Source organism: Leptinotarsa decemlineata, unplaced genomic scaffold (assembly GCF_025532065.1).
Source record: "Leptinotarsa decemlineata unplaced genomic scaffold, Ldec_3_MD MMD2_tig00003736_RagTag_RagTag, whole genome shotgun sequence".
In the NCBI taxonomy this organism is placed as follows: Eukaryota; Metazoa; Arthropoda; class Insecta; order Coleoptera; family Chrysomelidae; genus Leptinotarsa; species Leptinotarsa decemlineata.
The window spans coordinates 2305313-2330689 of record NW_027412593.1 but is presented as its reverse complement, the minus strand read 5'-3'; the positions used below and the strand labels follow the sequence as shown (position 1 = coordinate 2330689).

The following is a 25377-nucleotide window of genomic DNA, read 5'->3' as shown; positions in this document are numbered from 1 at the left end:
GTTGTTGATATTTGACGAATAAAATCATTTTTATTCCAATTTTTATTTTTTGATCTAGAAAGCCATAGATCGTGTGAATTGCTTCATTCTTGATCAAGTAACATGGGAAAAATACGACTTTGAGGCTTATGGCTTCACAGTCGTTTCAAGAATTATTTCACAGTCGCAAATATGAATTTTTCCGTTAACTTGATTTTTTCAAATGGAAAGGAGGTGGCTCTTCGGCTTTTTGTGAAAGATCATTTTCTTACGAATGAATCTGTTGGAATCTATAGAAATAAGCAAGTCAAAGAAAAATCTCAATTCTATTATCCTCGACGAACAACTTGATCTAAACAATAGTCCTCTCCTGAACTTATAATCCAGCTCCCAAAACAAACCTACATTATATCAAAAGTTTTGTTTTGTTATGTTCATCGATATTCCAGGTATAGACAATGTACCAAATTATTTATGATAGGATAGGCAATGTAGCTATAAATTACTTAGATTCAAATGTGATCTAGTCAGTTTTGAAAATGGTGTAATGATCGAAACTAATCAACAATAAAGAAATATCTTGGAAAATAGACAAAAGTGTGTTTTTTGTAGTGTATCTCCAGCCAACATGAATTTCCACAAAAGAAACAAGTCGTCGAGCAAAGAAGTAAAAGAAAAATATGCAATTTTACAGTGATCATTCCATTCCAGAAAGAGTCGATATTTTCACTTGTATATATCACAGTTCGTCGAAAAGTAGATACGGTCCTGACATTTGTAATTTAATCAACGTTGCTAATATGACTTCTTGTTCCAAATTCTGTGCGAATAATTTAGGTCACATATTCGACATTGTGGCCTTGTAATGATTTCGGCGTTATGACTTGCGTTTTGCTAATTATATTTTGTTTTAATTAACGCACCTAGTAATATAATAGAAACCGCAGCAGATCTTTTTTCAGATGTCTTTATTCGGAAGTGACAAAATCATAATTTGAAATACGAAATTGAGGTCAACAGGAGTGCAAACAAATATTTGCTATTCGTGTTTTGAAGTATGCAAAATTGAGCAAGCTGATAATAATATTCATTGAGAGTTGAAGTTGATTACAAGATATTGACTTGGTGTCACGAAAAAATAGTACCTATATGATCACTAGGAAACAGACACGTTAGAAATTAAATGGTACAGGCATTGACTACAAATATGGATTTCAAACGGAAAGTGCTCCGGATAGTATATCAGAAAAATCAGCTGACAAATATTCATCCAGAAGCTGAATTTCAATAAGAATCATGAATCTCTGGTAAATTTCAGTTTAAAGGTCATAGGTCACATTTATCCTGACTGCATAACCAGGGTATCATTCATTCTGAAACAATATTGAATAGTATGGAATTGAATAAATTCAAGCAAAATACATCAAGCGCCAAACGTGATGCCGAGCCCGCTCCCATGCGCACAAACTCATTTTCAATGTAACCTTCACTACAGCACTAAAGCTCTTGCAAGACATACAAATGCTCTGTACAGAGATTTCAAATCGTATCATATCAGCCAATAGAAGTCTGAACTAAAGAAATTCACATACGAAAAAGTCTTGATATAACGTTTATATGAAACTCTATCACCCGCAATGGTGTACTTCAAAAACACTTGTCTGAGCTCCTTATTTGCACTGTTCTGGATGACATTTTGAGACGAAGTTCACGTTTCTTTCACAACATTACGACGTCAGGCACGTGAAATAATTTTCAAAGTGATAATAATAATGATGATATCGTTTATGATGCATAAAAATACATTTATACGTTTATATAAGGGTTAGCCAAAGGCTATCTTCCACCCTTCCCAAAAATTATACAGTAAGTATAAGAAAATAATTATAAACATACTTATTCAGTATCATAACAATGATAGAGAAAAGAAAAAATAATACATTATTTAGTTGCTAATAACTCTTAATTTTCTCAACATTATTTTGGTCAATTTAACAATTTCATTGCACCACCGTACATTGCATTTTAAATTAACACTGAGCAGTAATTTTCATTCAGATAGGATATAAGAAAAACATCCTTGAAATTTGGAAGTACGGTATCTAGGTATGTTGAATGAGTTAATTCTCAAATTGACCATATGTATGTCAGAATGCCTGCTTAGTAAACTATATAAATAACTAGGTGTTTTAGTTTGAAGCAACTTAAATGAAAACATTTTTATCAAATATTGGACTCTGTACCTCATATTCAGCTCCTTCATTTTTAACAAAAATGGGGTGACATGTTCACCGTATGCTATACAGCATACGAATCGCATGCAGGCATTTTATTTGTTGGTTTGTTGAAGGAGATACACAAAAATGTTTCATACAAAAGTTTTAGGAGTTCATGAGAGCTATATTTTGATATAATTTCTAAATATACAGGGTGTTTGGTGTAGGTGCTACAGACCAGAATTCCATTTTTTAAAATAGAACGCCCTGTATATCATTACATATTCAGATGCTACGTTAAATTCTGATATCATTTCATGTTTGGTTTTTGAAATTCGGTTACGGCGTTGTTGAGTTATTGCTTAAAATGTAAAGTCTTGAGAACGACTATTATTTTTAAAAATATCTCATACAATTATTCTCTCTGCATCAGATCACATGAAAATTAGTCAAAATTTTGGGTGTTCGAAGTAATGGTTTCAATTTTGAGTTTTGGAATTCAGTCAGGAATCATTTTGAATATGAAAGAATTGCGAAATTGAAAGAGGTGTATTCGAAAACAAATCTTTAATTAATAACAATGTAAATAATATAACTTGATAAATAATTTCATAGGAATGGTAGGTACCTAGAAATAAGTCATAAAAATTGTTCAAAGTGATGCCCATTAGATATTATACAGGCTTCGAAGCTTCGAAACGTCGAATAACTTCTCTCGTACAAGTCGCTCTTATAATATCAGGCGTAATATCACTGCACGCTAGTCGAATTTTCATTTTCAGATCGTCCACATTCAAAGGGGGAGTAGTGAAAACAATATCTTTCAAATAACCCCATAGGAAAAAATCAAGCGGTGATAAATCTGGGGAACGAGCCGGCCACCGAATTGGACCCTTATTACCAATCCATCTGTTTGGGTACGTTCTATCCAGATATTCAGTAACAACCTGTGAATTGTGAGGAGGAGCACCATCTTGTTGCCACCAAATTCCTTGTCGTTCTGCTATGGGAATATCTTTCATCAACTGGATCAAATCATTTTCTAGAAAATGTAAATATCGCAATCCATTGAGATTTTCATTGAAAAAGTAAGGTCCTATGATGCGGCCATTGAACAATCCACACCATACATTAATACCCCAAGTAGTTTGAAAATTACTTTCGCGGACCCAGTGGGGATTTTCTTGAGACCAATAGTGACTGTTATGTCGATTCACAACTCCATTATTGTGGAATCGCGATTCATCGCTCCACAAAATTTGACTGAATATGTTACGACTTTCATGTAATATTACCTGAATACAAGCAATGAATTCAAGTCGTCGTTCAAAGTCCATGGGTTTCAAACCTTGTACCAACTGAATTTTGAATGGGTGGTATTTATTTTCTTTCAGAATTCTCTGTACATTAGATTTACTCACACCGACTTCTTCTGCAAGAGGATGGATAGAAACATGTGGATGAATAATAATATAAGCCAACACATTGATCTCTAAATCCTCAGTTCTAACAGATCTCGTATGATGACGATGCTTTATAGTAGAAGGAAATGACCCAGTTCGCAATTTTTCTACAACTCTCAAAAAAGTCATTCGTGACGGAATGGGTCTGTCTGGAAAACGTTCTTGGTATAGACGTTGTGCTTGACGGCAGTTTTTCTGACATTCCCCAAAAATTAATAACATATCAATGCAATCACTTGGACTAAACGCGAAAGGCATACTGGAGTTTTCGCACAAAGAACACAGTTACTGTTTTGCAAAAAATCACTGAATCGAACTGACAAGTAGATACAATTCAATAACATTTGTTACTATGGCATCAACAAGCATAAGCTACTTGATGAAATTGTGCAATATAAAGCAATTCACCCTCAAGGTAGTCACATTCTCAAGAATTTCAATATGATATTCAACTGATATCGATATCGTATCGTAGAGGTGAGAATAATGGTTTGTATTCAGTAGTAGTCTAGTTCAATTTAATAAAAGATATAGACTGGATTCGTGTACGAGTAAATAAGTTTTTTTGAAACTTTATATTTAAGGAAAAGTGCAATAACTCAACAATGCCGTAACCGAATTTCAAAAACCAAACATGAAATAATATCAGAATCTAACGTAGCATCTGAATATGTAATGATATACAGGGCGTTCTATTTTAAAAAATGGAATTTTGGTCTGTAGCACCTACACCAAACACCCTGTATATTTAAAAATTATATCAAAATATAGCTCTCATGAACTCCTAAAACTTTTGTATGAAACATTTTTGTGTATCTCTTTCAACAAACCAGATATTGCCTGTCACATAAAATGTGGGACACCCGGTATACGTTGTAACTTCTGTTTGTTATATTGCGGCAAAAAATTGTAATACACCGAACAACAATACTCGATATGGGGGTAAATAAGAGTTTTGACTAACCTGAGTTTCATTTCTTCTGATAACTGATACTTGAATTTATATAGCGATTTGAGTTGGAAGAATGATACTTTGAAAATGTTTGTCACATGTTCGTGGAAAGGCAAAGAGCTATCTATGGTTACGCCAAGATTTTTAGCACTGTCTACCCAGTCAGTGTCTGCGTTATCGAGAGTGAGCCTAAACTTACACTGAGTTTCTACTATTTGTCTTTGAGACCCTATGCATAAGGCCAAAGTTTTATTTGGATTGATTTTCAGTCCATGATTCTCCGAGTATAGGAATGTTTTGTGCAAATCTGTGTTTATATTGGCCACGCAACTTTCTGTATCCGTGTTATGAGAAGACAAATGTAGCTGTATATCATCTGCGTATAGATGTACTTGACAATGTGATAAGAAAGTGGAGTGTTTCTTTTAGGGATGACCTTCAATGTGAGACGGATAAGTTATCAAATGTAAAAAATAAAAGTTTCTCGCTACAGGTAACATTAAATAAATTTAAAAAATGACTATTTCAACACAAATCTTTATTTTGTATTAGGTATTTCAATGAGAGCCAGTGAAAGAGTGGTTAAAGAAAGGAAGCAATCATTTCTGTAGATAAAGGAGAAGTAAAATTTTCTATCCCAAGAAAGAAACGGCCTAGAAGAGCACCAGTGACTGAAGTATTCCAATATAATACGGATTATTAACGACATTCATAAGACGGAAGGGTGTCGTATTACGGTAAAAAAAGTTCCAACAAAATTAATGATGTTTTGGGAATTGTGGCCCCTGAAACATCTCTTCGTAGAATTTGAAAGAAAATAGGTTTCAAATGGAGAAGGACTGACAATATTTAAAAAAATTTGATAGAGAAAATGGACATTAAAGCATTGAGAATCAAGAATTTACAAAAAATCAATTATTTTCGTAGCCAACAGCGACCAATTGTGTTTCTTGATGAAACTTACCTCCATAGTGGACATACATCTTCCAACTATACGAATGAATATTTAAAAATATTGCGAAGGGAGCAAGACTCAATATTGTCCATGCAGAACGTGACATAGGCTTTATACCTAGTTGTCGTCTTATATTCAAATCAGGCACACCATCAGGGGATTATCCTGAATCCTGAAAATTATGGTAAATGGTTACAAATAAAGTTAATCCCAAATTCACCTGTTACTTCGATAGTCGAGACCAATAATGCTCCTTAGCGTAACATCCAGCCTCCAACACAAATTCTAGAAAGGCTGACATGGTGAAGTGGATGCAAGAAAAAAAGCATTATCTTCACCCCTAATATTCTCGAACTCGATTTCGATTCATACGAGTTGATCAAAGTAAATAAAAAGCATCATGTTAGATACAAATTTGATTCTGCTTGAACACGACTTCCACCCTACCATCCGGATTTGAATCCTATGGAACTAATTCGGGCTACTGTCAGAAACAACTTGTCCTAAAAGGAAGTAAGTTTCAAGATGAAAGATGTGAGGAAACTGGCGGAGCACGAGTTTAATCAGATCACCTCCGAGGAATGGCAAAAGCGTTGCCGACATGTAGTAGATATAGAGCGGAAAATTGGGAAAATGAAACATTTACAGACGTTCAAACAGAGGTAAATCCAGTGATTATAAATTTAAATGACGATAGCAGCACAAGCAGCAGGATAAAGAAAATTTGTATTCAGATAGTGACTGATCAAAGTTCATTTTTGTGTAAGTGTATCATTATATATCATTTTGATGAACTATACTACTACCTATAATACTAAATGAAATATAAAAAAGAATTACAAAGAAGTCATGTTCCATTTGCTACCCTAATTAAAACTAATTGTAGGTACGACACTGGCCGGCAAGGGGCTTATCGTAATCCAATATTAATTTAGTTGGGAGAGTCTATACCTGCGCGATCGATCGCCATCAGCCGTGGTGTGTACTGTACCACATTTTCAGAATATCGAGTGACGAGAAATTTATTAGTTTCCATAAGACATAAAAGTTCTTGGAAATTTTGTTCAGACTGAATGATTTCATTCTGTTCAGTTCAAGTTATTTGTTGGTCCAAATGTAACTATAAGAATTTTATCACCATACTTTCGTGTGAAAAAAAAAGAATCATGGCGATTTTGAGGTTCTTCAAACTGAAACGTAAATTCTTCTTGATCAAGACCGTAATCAAGAGCGAATTTAAATATTCCACAAGAGCATTATTAGATTTGATACACTCAACGAAAATGATCTACCTTCAGTAGATGATGCATAAACAGTCTCAGTGCCTGTCGTGGCAATAGTTTTTATGCAATAACTAAGCTTTCTGTTGGAAAGAGCACGAATCAGAAATGACAAATAATAAATGTAAAAAAAGGAAGTTTTCTAGGAAAATGATAAGTTTTTCCCTAATTTGTCACCTTGATATTTAATTTCATTTTGGAAGATGTATGATTGGTTTTTCTTTCTTTTTTCCCACCCCTACGTCGATTAGGTTACCTAGATATATTTTTTCAAAATAATCAAACCATTTCAACAGTTGATCACAATTTAGTGGATTTAAAAGACGAATCAATTATATTGGTAGGTTTGCCTACCTTTCCAACGAATGAACTCTTACAATATCAGAGACGAATAAAGTGAAATATAAAAAATATCGGAAATTAATTTTCGACAATGTTTAGTCAGGCGAATTTGACAACAGCTCAATATCAACAAGGCGTCTGGTCCCGAAGAATTGCCCGTCATTGTATTCAAAAAGTGCCTCTGTCTTACGAAGAAGGGGTTTTTCTTTCCTGTTGGAAGATTGCTTGCGTTCAGCCTATTCCCAAAACGGCACAAATTTTTCCAAACAACTATAGACCAGTCTCTTTGTAATTATTGATATCATAAATCATGGAAAAGCCGTAAACCACTATATGCTCAAATATTCGGAAGGCTCTAAATAAATATTCGGAACATCATCGATATGGCTTTCGGAAATAAAGATCAACAGGCGACTTTCTATCTTATGTCACCCTTATTTGGAATAACGCAATCGAGAAAGATGGAGAGTCACGAGTTGTTGCGCTTGATATTTCTAAGGCCTTTGACAGTGTGTGGTATGAGGGTTTGCTGGCCAAACTTCGATAATATAGCTTGCCGGATCATTTTTGTGTATGGCTCTCCAGCTTCTCGAAAAAACGTTTCATGCAAGTGGCTGTCGATGGATATCTCTCGAATACTTTTACCATCAACACTGGTGTTCCCGAGGGATTCATATTGTCTTCAATCCTCTTTATATTGTATATCAACGACTTATTGGAAAAAAACAAGGATCCAATATGTTGCTTTGCTGACGACAGCACACTTGTCTCGTCATTCCATTTGAAGGTTGCATATTTCAAAGAGGGTCTAGAGACGATTTCAAATTGGGGTGAAAGTAACCTGGTTTCACAAAAACCCAGGCATCGGTTTTAACCAAAAAGTCCCCGAACTGAACATAACAATGTCAGGTTAGATTAGGATATATAATAGGATATATAATAAAAAAACCTGACGAAATTAAAAACCTAAATTATAATCAATACAAAGCAGAAGTCATGGAAATATGCTCCCACCACTGTTTCTACACAGCTGACGAATTTATGGCCTGCGATATACAAGTTTAGTCCTATTTTCTGTCACACACTTATGAAAAATATTCACAGATCTGCCTCCCAAAATATTTCGCTAATATACACCGCTAATTTTTTACCTGTCTGATTGCCTGCTTGGCAACTTTTATCTATAATTATAATGTTTTATGCCTATGTGATTTTTTGTCTTTGAGGGAATACTGTGTTCTACTATTTTATACATACAAACTGTCCACACCTAATGACCTGCTACAAATGTAATTTCTTATATAACGTAGTCAATAAACATCTATATATCTATCTATTTATGTAGAACAGACCATTTGGCTTTCAACTTCGTTTGTTGGGGGTTAAAATGGACACCAATATGTCTTGACACAATCATGTCGTTGGAATTACAAAGGCTGCGTCTCAAAACCGTGGAACACTGTTCCGAACCAGAAAACTGTACAAAGCACAGCATCTTTTGATGCTGTATAAATCTCAGATCAAACCTTTTTTGGAGTATTGTTTACATGTATGGAGCTCCCCCCTTAGCATCCATGAAGCTATCCGCCTGATTGGAGGCAGGAACATCACTTGCAACCTTGATAATCAGGAACATCAAAGAAAAGTTGGAGATTTGTTTCTCTTCAGTTTATACTTTCACGGGAGGTGTTCAAGTGACTTTGCACATTTGATTCCGCCAAGGGCGGTACATATCATAAATACGCGATGGACTGTGGCTCCTTATCGTTTTGAGGATCAACTCAGTACACCTTGATCTCCACTGTTCAAGAACTCTTCCATTTGGAGATTTGCATTTATGTGAAATAAACTTCCTGAGAACGTTTGTCCACATGAATTTGACCTCCAGCGATTCGAATCCAACGTGAATCGCTACTTTCGCACCTTGAGGATGTTCTTGTAGTACTTGTGTTTCATCTTGAAAAAATCGACCAGTTGATCCTGACTGATCACTGGGTGTAAAGGTAAAGACTATGTGTCCAATGGCAAAATAAAGAGAAACTCAGTGCATCATTTCTCAACCTATGAACTAGGAAAGAACTAGAAAGAAAGGTTAGATTGCTCACATTTATTTAATTTGTTAAGTAAGGAAGTAATTTTCAGTTAACAAATAATCATTTTGAGTTTATCGTTTATTTGTTTCTATCGCTAGTTCATTTCATTATTCATGAAACATGATGTTATTAATGTAAATAAAAAGTTGATATACATATTCAGACATTCAAAATTAGTATCTCAATCACATTTTTGAAATCGGCATTCAGTTTACTCACCAGATTATTGTATAGATAACCTGATGGTATATGTATTTGGTATTCAGTCACAACACAATTAGGTATCCTATGAAAAAATCAAGAATGAAAGAAATCAATTTTCAGTCGAAAAAATTTGTGTCTCACTGAGTTCTACGTAACTACAAACAACTTTGTTGAAAAATAAATATAGTATGGTTTAAAAGTCATTAGTAACTTTATCTTCAATAACAATAATGATTTCCATTAATTTAAATTACTCTCACCAAAATTCGATTGATGCTATTACGTAAGAAATACATGTAAAATGTTTTTAAGAGAGTGTGGAAGTTGATATTTCTTTAAGGTCATTGGTGTGAGGATGTGATAATTACGGGATAATTCAATTGCCTCGGATATAAAGATATAATATTCTTCAACACAACAAATATATCACGCATCGTTATTCATTAATAAAAAAAAATATTCCTCAGAGTGGAAAATAATGATGAAAAATGGGACACAATCAAGAGATGAATATTGTTAGTTCAAAAATGAAATAATTTTCTCAAAAATACAGGTTAGGTTAGGTTCGGTCGAAAGAGAGTAAGTCTATTCGATCCTCCACCGCAACCCGTGAGGGTTTATTGTGGCTCACACCTATTCACACTCGACCAAATAAACCCAGCTTCTCAACGAAGCCGATTAGTTTGTATAGTGAGTGGTCTTTCAGGTCTTTTTCCAAACAGAGGCGACATACACCGTTCTCCAACAGTCCAACTCTCTGCATATGATGATTCAAATGACAGTGACTTGTAGGAAGGCCTGCTAGAGATCGTAGTTCATCCCTACTGTAGCCCAACAACTGTTTGGAATCAATCTTCGAAGGGTGAATAAACGCCTTGGAGTGAGCCAATCCTGGAAGATTCTGCCATACATCTTCTTGCCATCCAGGTGTTCGATCTTAGTTTGGCAAAGCCTGAAGCGATGCCAATGACAGGTTCTGGTCCGATGAAGCTGCTTGCAGCACCCTTCTTTGCAAGGGAGTCAGCAGCCTCATTGTCCTTCAGGCTAGTATGTCAGGAATCCAGACCAGTGACAATCTGTTAAGTCTTCCTATCGAGGAGAGTTTTTTTTGGCAATTTGCTACCAATTTAGATGTTGCTTGGTAGGAGCAAAGAGGTTCCAACGCCGCTTGACTGTCCGAGAATATTTTTATTGACTTGTTTATGAGGTTGGATTCTTCCAATCTCTCCGCACACAAACATTGAATCTTGAAATCATAGCTGCTTGCCGCACTAAGGCAGAAATCTTAGCCGCACAAATGCAGAAGGCTTTCATTCTTGGCTCACTGTACTTGCTCAGGGCACATGACGCTCGGACCCAATGATCACTTACCTGTGGGGAGTGGTCATTGGTTGATAATGCTGGCGCGCCCTCCCGAATGTATCGGGGCTTCGGGGGCTAGAGCCTGACCAGCGCACACTACGGATAATAATAATAATGTCTTTATTTCCAATGAAAAATGAAATGTTACGTGATATTCGTCTTGTTACTCAGAAATCCCAAGGGGGAGTTCACCCGAAGGTGCTCTACCACTCGATCCTTGCTATTTCAAATATTCAGAATATAACTCAAAGACAAACCTAACTAATTCGGAAACCTAAATTTATATAGCACAGTATTTGGCATTTGTTGGGTCACCTGAATATTCACCACCAACAAAAAAATAAAAAAAAAAGTTATATGGAAGATAACGAAAAATGACTACTTGTCAAACACAGATTATAAAAAAAAGGGTGTATACGAAAGAGAAATGCATCAGGATGTGTTAACTTGCAGAAAACTTTTAAGCTCTTTTTTGAATTTATGAAAATTACTATGGTGTTTTAGCGAATCGGGAATAGAATTATAAAGATGAAAAATCGAATACGAAAAACTTCTCTGGAAAACTGAGATCTTGTGTTGTGGACATGTGATTACATTTTTCTTTCTCAAATTTATGTTGTGTGTACGTCTGTCCTGAATGTTATTTCACGATATAAATAAGGCGGATTTCTGTATAATATAATTTTATGAAATAAACATATTGAATGAAATTTGAACCTATCTTTCATGTTAAACCAGTTCAATTCCGCAAGCTTGTGGGACACATGTTCATACTTCCTTATTCCATATATATAACGAATACAATATATACAGTCGCATAGGTTCCTAGGCAGGTTGATATCTCTGTTCTGTGTCTGCAACTGAAAACACCTGCACCAGAAGCGGAAGATATTTTTGATCTATCTGTGAAACAACAACTATCTGCTCTCAATATTTCCTTCTCCCGGAGGATCCAATCCTCTCTACACGGGAAGAGTACTTTATAAGGCAATTCGGAGGCATAAAGTCAGAGGTCACTTCCAGAATGCTGTGACTTCTAGTGTCAACAACAGTTCATTGCATTCTGCATTAAATTGATTTGTTAAATTGGCAATGTACCACAGGTGCATCCTAGGTATATTGGCGAAAACAGCGAGATATCGATTCAAAAGAAGAATAGGAAGAATTAGAGAAAGGATTGAAAGGATAACAGAAAGAGCAGGAAAGAGTAATACAATAAGGCTAAACAACCATTTAGAACAACAAGAATGAACCATTTAGAACAACAAGAAGTTGAAATATGCAGAAAAGGAACTACTAAGAGAAGCAGAAAAAACTGTAAGTCTGACCACTGAACGAAATCAGGCAAGCTCTAAAGAAGGAAATGACAGAAAAAATCCAACAAGTGCAAAGTGGAATATATAAGGTCAGTGTAGAGATCAAAAACTTTGGGATGTCGTCGAAAGAGTCTGAGTTATTGAAAAATAAGCAACGGGTCATGTTGAGATGAACCAGAAAATCAACGACAGGTAGATGAATTCGATATTCCCTTGAGCATGGTTTAATTGTAGCACTTATTGAAAACCTATGGAGGCATCACATAGTACAAACTGTAGTTTTTGAAGAAGGAAATGATTAATGAAGGTCGAACTTGTGAAAGGTGATCGGGTGTAAATATTCACCGGTTGAGCAGAAGGAGTCGGGAACTAATTTTGCAAGATCAATAAACAAATCATAGAAATGATGAAAAGGAAAAAAACAGGTCAATGAAGAGGTAAATGATAAACCGCATTAATTATTAAACAAATTAAAGGACCAATTCAAACACACCCACCCACACCCAATCAATCCAACTTAATTAGGCTGAATATATTTATACCAACGAATAAAGCCAACAGCGACAATCTTCAAGATTTCATAGTTAGCAATTGTGATTCATAAATCACTCACAGCTTGAGGAATTCCCCAATACCAGCGGCTGTATGGAAGAAAAAAAGTGCATTGGAACCAGAACCTCGAAAGCTCTGAAAAAGCCATACGGGCAAAAATTAATCAACCATAAGACATCTTGCAGATGAGATGGAATAGATATTGTAAAATTCATCACTTTGGCTCATTGTAAACTAGACCGAAATACATACATGCCTTCAACGATAGTTTGACTCCAAAATGCAGTAAGGTCTGAAGCTAGTTCAACATCTGAAATTACTGCGGAGTTTTGAGAGAGGTAACTTTAGCAAAGATCCAACATAGCAGAATGCCAAAGAACTCAGGCAGAATTTTTGTAAAATGGGTACATCAGTTGAGAAATTGTGAAAAAAACGAGTAGTAATTGTGGATAAGATATCACGGATATCTGATAAAAAATTATCATAAAATTAGGACTACATTTTGAACATGAAGATGATAATTCTCAGAATCGATAGTTGAGATATTTTCTTTCAGTGTTCAGAGTTAGTTAGTTCGAAGATCAGTTTAAATAAACAACAACTTAGATGTACATACTAAAAAGTGGAATAAGAACGACAATTATGCCGTGTATCTGAAATAACAAGTGTTGTTTTGTTTCACCACCCTTCATTGAGAACTCAGAGGGGCAGATGATTTACTACACCTGCGTACACTACTGACAGAGAACGCATTAGGATAGAAAAGCATGAAATCTACCGTGCGACTTGATGCGCCTATTTGGGTTTTACAGTGCAAGTAGCAATGAGGGTTGATGGTTTTTTTAATTGATGGTCAATTATCAGTTCGGTATGATTATGCGGTATTTACGTAATTGAATTTAAATGAGTTTGATTTTTTCAGCAGTCTGTGTTGCATTTGATTTCGGGTTTATTGAGGAAAGGTAGAAAGATTCTGAAGATGTAATTCATTAAGGTTGAAGATTGAATTTCAAAATGAAAATTTCTTGGGAAACATTAAATTTATTGAGATGAATGAACTAAAATAAAAATATAACTAAAGTTATGATAAAAAATTATAAACGGTCAACTCCAGAGAGATCGGAATCACTTGTAGAGTTATCACTATCCTCACTGGTACTATCGTTGTCACTATCACCTTGAACATTTATTATAATTTTGTCTATTGCAAAATCAAGAGCAAGTTCCTTCGAAGCATAAAATTCTTCAAAACGTTTTGCGTGTTTGCAATGGTCAGTCGGTAGCCAGGCGGTTCGACGCGGGTGCTTTGTTCACTCACTCGAATTGACTGCCGTGTTGGTCGGTAGTTCAAACCTCAGTATAAACGATCGATTTCCACTTGTTATCGTCCAACCCGTGTTAGGAATCACATGTTAAAAGGTAAGACCTCGTTAATCCTTAGCTCGCACAAGTTTCGACTTCTGAGGGTTGTCGTTCGTAGGAGTGCGACAGCTGGTTAACGGAAAAACATATTTTAAAATTTTTTCCACTGTCCTTGAGGAAACGAAGTGAACAATTTGTCACATAAGCTTTCAACGGATTTGAAATTGAAATCCACATTTTTATCAGCCACATATTGTTTCAGTGATACCCATACTAATTCTATTGGTTCAAATCTTGGATGATAAGGAGGCAGTCCGAGTACAGTATGTCCATGAGGAATTTCTTCATTTCTTGCAACCACTTTTTGTAGTTGTAATTTATTTCGGTATGATAGTTGCCCGATTTTGTGTTGGATTTGAATTTTTCACGAATCCATTTTCTTCTCTTGCATTCACGATTATAAGTTTATGCCTTTTCGAAATTGATGTAAGCAACCCTCCATTCGAATAATCATACCAACTCTTTTCATGTGTATGTGAAGCATGGATATATGTTTCATCCATATAAATTATTGTTCGACCTTCTTCACGGTATTTCTTCATGTCTCTAAGAAAATTTCTTCGCAACTGCTGAATCGCCGGTTTTTTCATGAGCAATTTTTTTTTTGGTTTTTTTCCATCTGAAATCTATTTCTTTCATCACTCTCCTCAGAGACCCATATGATCCCTTGTAACAATTTTCGTCAACAAATTATTTATGCGGTTTAACGCGGGAAGTTATTTCTCAGTAATGTAATAATTGAGTATATAATGACGAATAAGATCCTTGTCGGAAATCTAATTTTGATGATTTTCTATGTCTTTTTTATTAGGTATTGAAAAAGAGGATGATTCACCATTTTCAATTGTTTTCATTCCACTAGTTATTCTTTTAATGCTACCCAAACTTACACCCGCCTCTTTTGCACAACGCTCATGAATTTTTTTCAGGTTCATGCTTATGCCATTATCAGTTTGTCGTTGCATGAAAAAAGTACATTAGCAGTCACTTCTCTCGCTTGACCACACGAAACTTTTTGTTTCAATTTCGATTCGGATGGCATTTTCTTAGAGCACAGACTTTTGTCGCATACTATCCTTCACTGAATTAGACACTACAAGATTGTCGTCAAGACTTTGAAGTCGCTTCATAGATTTGACAAGCTGTACTTGAGATGTTAGAGACAAAGAGGTTGACTGGAATACCTGGTCTAGGTTCGGACATTCTGAATAGATCTCACGTTGTTGTCGAATTGTTGATTGAACATTGTCAACCAGGGACATATAATATACAGATTTATAGTGGGCCCAGAACGGAACCTCGTTGAACTGAACCCTTTTTGGGAAAAGATTAATAATTTTGAGCATGCAATGCAGTGAACTTTCAAATGTAGTTAAAGATTGTATGAAAGAAATGTACAATCTGATGCAGAATTATTGATTTATACATAATATGAATCAATATATCGCAGTTGTCTTATCAGAGGGAAAATTCCTTAAAGAATTTACATTTTTCATTCCACGTGATCTTGTTAATAATGTTGATAATACTGTTCTCATTCAGAAGAGAAAATATTTTTCAGGATTGATATCGCATAAATAATGATATTGTTACTTTCATTATCATCAATACATTATATGATCATAGTACGTAACATTTTATTCTGAGACTTTGAACCTAAATACTTTCCATTAAGTTCTATATGGCTGAATACATTTGTTTTATTAAATCGTTTGAAAATCTCTGTTAATCCATAGTTTTTGACCTTAGTTGATTCTGTGAATTGGCAAACCTGAACTGAAATCCGCGAAAAAACATGATCAAATGAAGTAAAATGGTACGATTCCAATCAACGCTGTGAAGCACTGAAAGAGATTGTCTTGGAACTAAAAGGGCGCTGACCCAATGGAAGATTGACTTGAATTCCAAGAATATGTAAATGTTCATCGCCCATTCCACTCAGTTCCATCTCATGTGAAAACAAAACATAATCCAAAATGAAAACATGTTTACTTTCCCAGAATAGGAATAACGTAGTAAATCCCGCCATGAGTTCAATTCAGATATTTTTTTCAATGTTGCCGTTGTGAAAGTAATGATTTCTCTACGAAAAGTATTAGTAGTTTCTGTATTGTTCAATCGATTTATGGAGAAATCGGAAAAAGCATTTGAAAATCGTAGTGCAACTAATGATTTTTCAGAGCATTCAGTGAACAAGTGATACGTTATTTCATCACAATCGGTACTATAGATTGACAGTACTTCAATCAAATTGTTTTTTCTTTACCAAATCTTCTTCATAAGATACAAAGATATTTATATGTTCCTAGATGCTATATAATTGTTATTATTATTTATACATTTTTTTTTGTGTGTAAATAAGAATTTTTAAGTTTTTCTGTAAAACTTATTGACTTTCTGCTTAGATCATCGTCAGCACATGCATCCTTTGAAAAATCAGTTCTTTTTAGATATCGAAAACCAACGTAAAATTTTATTTTTTCAATTTTTTTCCCTCCATTCTTCTCCTAATAATGTTGATTTATTAATTTCCGTTTTGGTTTATCTTCATATATTTCTTGGATCATTCAGAATGTTTTTCTTACTTCTCCGGAATTTCCCATAAATATTTTTGTAGGTATTTTTTCGAAGAGTTCTACCCAAATCCATGAATGCCCTATCTATCGTCTTTAGTGTACGTTTTTGTTGTTGTTGTTCACTTTGTTTGTTGTTCACATCAATGTCTGTTCAACAATATATATTTATTCATTCATCCATTTCTATCGCCTCAATCGCCATCCTTCAATGGATCTCTTCAATTTTTGGAACAGAGAAGAGTCGCTCGGGCCAAAATCTGGTGAATACGGTGGCTGGGGCGTGATAACGGTGTTATTTTTGACCAGAAAACTATGAACGAGTAATGACGAGTGAGAAAGTGCATTATCGTGATGCAAAAGCCATAAATTGTTTTTCCTAAATACCGGATATTTTCTTCATATTGCTTCTCACAAGCAGAGCATAATACCTACTCTTTATTGACCGTAGGTCCATGTGGCAAGAACTTATGATGCACTATGCCACAGTAATCGAAGAAAACAGTGAGCAAAACCGCTGTAGATCTGTTTTTTCTATCTAATATTTGTTGTATGGTGTATTATCATACTCAATAAGGTAATACTCTTGCGTCTTTCTTGTAAATCATTGTAAGAAGGCAGTTTGAAATGTATAAGTATCTCTTCCCCTGAGATAGGGGATTGAAGTATAAACCTGCTTCCTTGCCATTTTTCCGTACTTTTGTCATTATCTTCTGTTTCTCTCACATCAATGTATACATTATGTATATGAATTATTTCTCTGTCGTAAACATTTGGTTTTCTTGTCTGATGTATATTTGTTTTTCTGACACAGTATTTCTCTTTTTTCGTATTTTATGTAATTATTGTCATTATCTTCTCGTTTCCTAATATTTTCAAAGTTATTCAGATTTAATTCTGGATTTCTTTGGTTTTGTGCTTTTCCTCACAAAATTGTAGAAATATAAGTATATGTTTGTTTGAAGATGATTGACAATATTTCATGATGAATTTCATCAGTTCGGACTTTCATTGTCTGAAACCTGAACTGGTTTGAAATCCTTGAAAGAACTAATAAAAAAAGAAGAACTAAAAAAGAATAGCCGAATATAACATTTACATTGAGCAAAACACCTGAAATGAAAAAAATAGTGAAATAAAATACAGGTAATAATAGAACAATTGAACAATAAATAAAAATTTAAGAGATTCCAGGCCGAATTACTTCACAACGTTTTGATTGTTGGTATCCACAATCATCATCGGATAATGACTGGACTAATTCCTCCGAGAGATGACTATTTGTCGGTCATTTGAGTACTTTCTCTTATCTCCGCTTTCCGGTTTAGTGGAAGGTTATGGGTTTCCATAATCTTCCACTAAACCGGATTGGCTAAATACATTGTTGGACAACATGTATGCGGCTTCTTTGAATTTACTCCTAAACCAATATTCCTTTCTGTGTATGATCTCAGTTTGAGACCACTCGATGTTATGTTGATGGGCCCAAACATGCTCTGCTATTCCTGATTTGCTGGTTTCCCCTCGCTGTGTGTGTTTTTTGTGCTCAGCAATGTGAAACTTCCAATGGCCTCTTAGTTTCACCAATATAGAATTTTCCGCACTCACAGGGTATCCGGTAAATACAATTCTTGAAATCGCAGTCCGCGTTTGGTGGTTTAGTTTTCGTGAGGCTGCACGGATAGTGTTTCCGGATCTGAAGCAGGATCTGATTTTGTTCTTCGTAATACTTTGTGTTAAAGAGCCCGAAAGCACGGTCTGATAGAGTCTTGATTCCTCTTTTATTCGAATGATGGTGGTTGGATTCGTGGTTCAGATACTGCCCTGTGTGAGTGGGTTTTCGATATACAGATGTTTCCACTTAGTGTAGGTCTTCTTCACCAATACGTCTAAGAATGGCAACTCGTTGTGGACATTCCACTCCATTGTGAGAGAGATGAAATGTCTGTTGATGTGATTAATGAAGGCGTCTAGTTCAGTATTCCCATGTTCCATATTATAAAGGTGTCGTCTGGCTATGACTGGTGAAAGTGACGATTCCATTGGCAGTCCTTCATCTTGTGTCAATACTTCATCTTTCAGTTGTCAATAACAGTTTCGTACACAGCAGCCTAGTAATTTCATAATTACTCAGACAGATCATCAGCTCCAGAGATTTGGCTGCTCAAAACTTGTCTGGATTTTTACTCCCCATAATACAACCATTGCAAGGAAAAACATCGAGTGGTCCCAAGCTGAGATCATACACAGGGAGGAACATTGGTTTAGGAGGAAATTCAAAGAAGCTGCATACATGTTGTCCAACAATATATTAAGCCAAGCTAGCATAGAGATACATATGGAAACCCATAATCGAGCGAAAAATGGCCAACTCCCGCCAAACGGACATCTCCCACTAAACCGGTGAAGGGCGAAAAAGAAAACGGAAATAAGTGAAAGTACTCGAATAACCCATAAATAGTCATCTCTCGGAGGAAGTAGTCCAGTCATCACCCGAAGATGATTGTGGATACTAACATTCGAAATATCATGAAATAACTTGGCTTGGAATCTTTCAACTTTTTATTGTTTTATTTTTACTCGTATTTCATTTCAGGATTTTTTTCTTAAAATGATTGTTATTTTCAGATATTACTTTTTAATTCTTTTTTTTTATTAGTTCTTACAGGGATTTCAGATCATTTTATTTAATACTCGTTGTTGCCCGCGGCTTTGCCCGCGTAGAATTTGGTAGTTGTAGTACTAATTAGTACTATGCTGCTGTATCGCTGCTGTTCCAATGTTTTGACAGAATCAAAATCAACGAACTTAGGAGTGCGCAGCGTTATAGAACAGTGCTTTCAAAAAATTGTTCTACAGCGCCATCTAGTGGCTAGTTACAGAAAAATTTATCGCCTAAAAACCTTCTCTATGAAAAATTACTTATACATGTCAAGTTTCATCACGATCGGTTGAGCGATGTAGAAGTTTATCACTTACCAACCATCCAACCAACCAACCAACCAACCAACAAACATCCATTTCTATATATTAGATCAGGCAATGGAAGTCCGCACAAATGAAATTCATTATAAATTGAATCCGAGATTTGGGTATTTTCTAATCAACTGGCAACACACTTCCAGTTGCCAAGAGACATAAATAACCCATGAAAAATTTCGCACAAATAAAAAAACGCCACAGTGAGATAAATATTTATCAAAACATGAATAAAACGCAGTCGGCGCATTCACAATAATAAGAAAAGAGTAGGAATTGGAAAAGATTCTCCTGAAATCTATTTCAGTGCGTCCGCTGAAAGTTCAGCGTCAGAAAACTGAAAACGTGGAGGTTTAGTGTCAAGTTGGGAGACGTATTTGAAGCCGAATTCAGTGTGTTATGCGTTTTCGTTAACGATAATGGGTATGATAATTAGGGTGAGAGGCAGATTGAGGAGTTTGCATACTCTACAAAAATTGCAACCCGAAGAGAGAAATGAAAAAATTGCAGAAACTGGTAAGTTATCATCAATTGAAAAAATCCAAACACGTAGTTCTCACTATGTACTGATAAAAATAAATTCTACAATACAATATTTCAAGACTTTAATTACTTTTTGAACAGGTGTGTAAGGTATAATCTGATTTACATTTTGAATTTCACTTGAATAGAAAATTGTTTGTCTGCATCAGGTCAATGCTCATTATATCTATCTCGAAATTTAAAATTGAAACAGCTTGTAAATATGGACCTGACCTAAAAAAACAATCTTGGAATATTTCAATAATTGGGGTCATCAACACTGACAGTATTTTATTATTTGTCCGAAGGTGGTTACCAATTTTTCATGGTGAATTTCATTAGTTCGGACTTCTATTGTCTAATATGATATAAAATAATTTAAAATCCCTGGAAAAATCAATAAGATGAATAGTGGAAAATGCGAAGGAATGTTTCGAAAATTTCAACGAAATGGTTACTCCAAAGTGATGGTGCAACAGACCTTGGTTGAAAGACAGCAAGAGCTTCACAAGGAAGTGTAGCCGTCACAACCAGTACTTGCACTTCTCTATATCAGAGGATTGTCGGAAAGGATAGGAAGAATTGGATCCAAGTACAACATCATAACCTGCTTCTGATCCGGAAACACTAGCCGTAGCAGCCTCGCGAAAACCAAGCTGTCAAACGCGGACTGCGATTCTAAGCATTGCATTTACCGGATACCCTGCGAGTGCGAAAAATCCTTTATCGGTGAAAGTGAGAGGCCATTGAAAGTCTGCATTACCGAGAACAAGAAACATACGCAGCGTGGCGAAATCAGCAAATCTGGACTCATCAACATCAAGTGATCCCAAGCTGAGATCCATAGAAAGGAACACTGGTTCAGGAGGAAATTCAAAGAAGCCGTATAAAGTCAAGTTAGTGTAGAGATGCGCAACATATGGAAACCCATAATCAAGCGGAAAACGGTCAACTTCCGCAAAACGGTCAGCCTCCGCTAAACCGGTGGAGCGGAGCGAGAGTAAAGGGGATAGGTGGAAGCATTATAATGACCTATAAATAGTCATCTCTGGGGGGAATAAGTCCAGTTATCACCCAAAAACGACTGTGGTTACTATCAATCCAAAAGTCGTGAAGAAACTTGGCTTGAACTTTTTTAATTTCTTTTCAATTTTCTATTGTTGCTTTGTATTTTTCATGCTTGATATAATTGTTATTTTCAACTATTCATTATAATTCTATTGATTCTTTCAGAGATTTCAAATCATTTTATATTATATCAAATCAGACAATGTTCAATGTTCAGACAAGTCTGAACTAATGAAATTCACTGACAGTATTCTTTGTTTTGGTGAAATTAGGTGTCAACAGAGGGCTGCGTTTTGGAAAAAAATTAATTGAGCTTAAGGAGAATATTTTGTTTACCATTCTGCAAGAGTATATAATGCACGATTTCTTGAAAAGTAGTCTCAGTTTTAACGGAAAAGAAGGTACGGCGTTCCAAATCAAGTATATATCGTGCTCTGTTAGCTATGGTATGCAGCAATTTACTAAATTTTATAAATTTGAGCTTGGTTTTCTAAACTGCATAATCATAACTCGTGTGTGAAATGTTATTTGGCACAAATTACTAAAATAATTAATTTCAAGTTATTGGTTATGTTTTATTACTGAGAAAATTGGAGTTTTTCGTAAAAACGTTGTTGGCTGATTTAAGTGGAAACAAATCTTTTGTGTTTCAAAGCCTTCAATAACAACATGTTTAGATATGAGGAAAAAAGTCGAAATTCAACTATACTTCTCAATATTAACAGTGAAAATAACAAAAAAAAAAAATAAAAAACAAGTTTATACGATGATGATGGTAAACCTTGAAAATAAGTTGTCTGTTCAAACTTTTATTGAAAAATAAGTGACAAATTTTTAATGAACAGATGCATTTCAGAAATGAATGATCTCAAACCACACCTTCGTCATTCAACGAAAAGGAAAATCCTCATTTTGGAAATGAACGTAAAAACCTAGATATGACTAGAAATGCGATGCGAATACCTATAAAATAGGATCATGAAAAATATTTTTCTGCAAAATTTGTCTTTCAAGGCGTCATGTATTGTATACATGACGAGTAAAAATAGCAGTTCTGCTTCAAAAATTTCTGAACAATAGTTGTTGCCACCAAATCAAGAAATTCTCGTCTCTTGTATCGAACGAGTCAAAAGTAGATTTCCTCCTAAAAAATAATGTCTCAACAAGACGGAAGAATGGGTCATCTTGATCGAGATAAGACAGAAAATTCGAGAGAAAACAAACATGATGAAAATTCACTTTCAGCTCGCAAAGATATTCCATTCTTCATTGTATTTTTAATTTTCCTCTGATATGGAGTTTGTTGTTTCCACTTGGTTAGTAGTAAGGCTCTCAGATTCATCAGAAACCTGTTTGTTACTTCCATATGATTATGAAATAATGTAATTGGTGATGAACGTTTGTCTCCACATTTTGAATATTTTAAACTTCTGAAACCAGTGAATTGACGTTAATTCGGTAACAGAACAAGACACAAGACACAGTGATTTCAAAACAAAGATGCCGTATACGGATACATATCAATTTTTGGATCCGATTATAGATAGTGTTGTCACTGATACAAGAGGTTCTCGCCTCTTATATAGTGGTTAACGTCACAAAAGGAGAAAGGAATGAAAAGTCAAAACAAAAGTATCATTACACATTTAGAGGAAATAAACAGGCAGAAGGTCTGAAATAAGACCATTGCCATTTTTCTCCGACAACCAGGCGGTATTTAAGGCGCTCAGCTTATTTCAAGTCTTCTCAAGACTGGTGGGAAGCTGTCTCCTTGAGTACCCTATTTTGGGTACTCAAGGAGTACCCAAAATAGCCCGTGAAGGCGCATCCAAGGCTATGATCGGCCCAGAACCCTTCTGCGGGGTAGCGAAAGCATCTATAAAGACATCCATAAATTCATGGATGCAAGCCAAATCGATGAATTGATGGAATAAGCTCCTAGGAACCATCTACTAGATTCACGGAAGACCTGCTAAACCACAACCGTAAGGTTGTAAGGGTAGTGGTGGGTCTACTAACGGGGCATAGCTGACTCAGGAAACATATGAGCAACATGGGTCTGATAGAAGAAACCCAATGCAGGTTCTGTCAATAAGAGGAAGAAACCGCACTGCATTTGCTCTGTGAATGCGAAGAGATAGCAAGGCTGAGACACGCAAGATGCAGAAACCAGAGGCTGCCAGCTATATAAAATGGTCAGTGTCAATGCTATGGAGTCTTGTCAAAGAAATCAAGCTAGACAATGACCTCTACCAACCAAGAAGCATTACAATAGATTTGAAAAGGTCGCGATGGATCAGGCCATGGTTTAGCTCCCAGACAATCTGATCTAATCTAATCATTAAACATTTCGATTCTATAGAGTCTTATTTCAACAGGGACTTCTGAACTTTGACAATTGATAACGATTATCTTGTTGAAGCTACATCTGTAGGATTAGTTGCCATTTATTCAGTTCGTTTTACCAAATTATCATGAATGGATATTGCGGAAAACGTACCGAGCGCTTCGCCGTAATTGTCCTGCTGAGAGGACTATTCGCAATGTGAATTTGAGTTCATTGGTTCAGTAAACGATCGACCAACACCCGTACGTTGAAGAAACGCAAGATTTACCGAAAACTTATCCGCTGTTTGTTATGTCGATGATTACCAACTTCTTTTGGCCTGAATTGGATGATCTGGACACCAACGACATGTAGTTTCAACAGAATGGCGCTATGTGCCACACAGTTCATGCCACATTAGATATTCTGCACGATCGATTTGAGGCCATGGACATCTCACGTGGAGGTGATGTGAACTGGCCACATAGGTCGTGCGATTTGACCCCGTTAGACTTTTCCTTGTGAGGTTTTCCTCAAGTTGCGGGTGTATGCAAATGAGCCACAAACCATAGCGGTCCTCAAAGCCAACATAACCCATGCCATCGGTCAAATTTAGCCTGATTTATGCGCCAGAGTTATGGAAAATTGGACGTTTCGGTCGTGTCGGACATTTGAACGATGTTATATTCCACACATAATGTCATCAAGATGTCTTTCAAACGAATTAAATATTTTCGATAATATCATACTTAGAATATAAGATGAAGGAAAAAACTGGTTTCTACTCTTTACTAAAATCGTTTCTTGACAATGGTTTAACAAACTAAAACCGGTCGTAACAAATAAAAAACTTAGTAGAAATCAGACGAAAGTTATTTCCTTTATTCTATATTCAATATGAATTTTTACCGAATAAATAGGTCATCAATCGAACACTCACTTTGTTATATTTAAATTTGAAGATGGGAAGCGCCTAATAAAAGATTCTATAGCTCGCAAAGAGCACGCTAAGTTCGATCAAATGTCAAGGTTCTACTCACTGTGTTCTTCAATTATCGTAGCGTAGTGTATCAGGAGTTCTTGCCACATGGTCGTAAGGTAAATGAGGTTAGGTTAGGTTAGGTCCAAAGTGACTGGGTCTATTCGACCTCCATCTCAACCCGCAAGAGTTTAGAGAGAGAAGCCGATTAGTATGTATGGTGAGTGGTCTTTCGGGTCAGATGGTAAGAGTACGGCTCTGCCGAACTCTAAAAACCTAATTCGATCCCCAGCGGGGCAGGCACAAAGTATGTGCTCTGCTGTTTCATCATTTTCCAAACAGAGGCAACACACACTGTCTTCCGACAGTCCGAGTCTCTGCATATGATGATTCAAATTGAAGTTACCTGTAAGAAGGCCTGTTAGACATTGTAGACTGTAGTCCAACAACTGTTTGGTATCAAGCTTCGAAGAGTGAATAAACGCCTTGAAGTGAGCCAATCCTGGAAGATTCTGCCAGAAGTCCATGAATCTTCTTGCCATCCAGGTCTTCAATGTTTGGCAAAGCCTAAAACGATACCAATGACAGGTTCTGGTCCGATGAAGCTGCTTGCAGCACCCTCCTTCACAAGAGAGTCAGAAGCCTCATTGCCTTCCAGGCCAGTATGGCCAGGAATCTAGACCAGAGACAATCTGTTGAATCTTCCTATCGAGGAGAGTCGTTTTTGGCGATTTGCCAGCAATTTAGACGTTTCTCTGTAGGAGCCAAGAGCTTCCAACGCGGTTTGACTGTTC

The 25377-nt window shown here is 35.8% G+C and overlaps 2 protein-coding genes across 2 annotated transcripts in view; one reads left to right on the top strand and one right to left on the bottom strand.

The window, feature by feature from the left end:
• Positions 1-25377, bottom strand: part of LOC111512000 (neuroparsin-A) — a 110529-nt gene that overhangs the window by 74353 nt on the left and 10799 nt on the right. The gene's annotated exons all lie outside the window — the stretch shown is intronic.
• LOC111510351 (uncharacterized) overlaps positions 19888-25377 on the top strand; it is a 44510-nt gene continuing 39020 nt past the window's right edge. Inside the window, exon 1 of the mRNA XM_023166255.2 lies at positions 19888-20204. Within this exon, the coding sequence (XP_023022023.2) occupies positions 20108-20204 (97 nt within the window). The 5' untranslated portion in view covers positions 19888-20107. The remainder of the gene's footprint in view (positions 20205-25377) is intronic.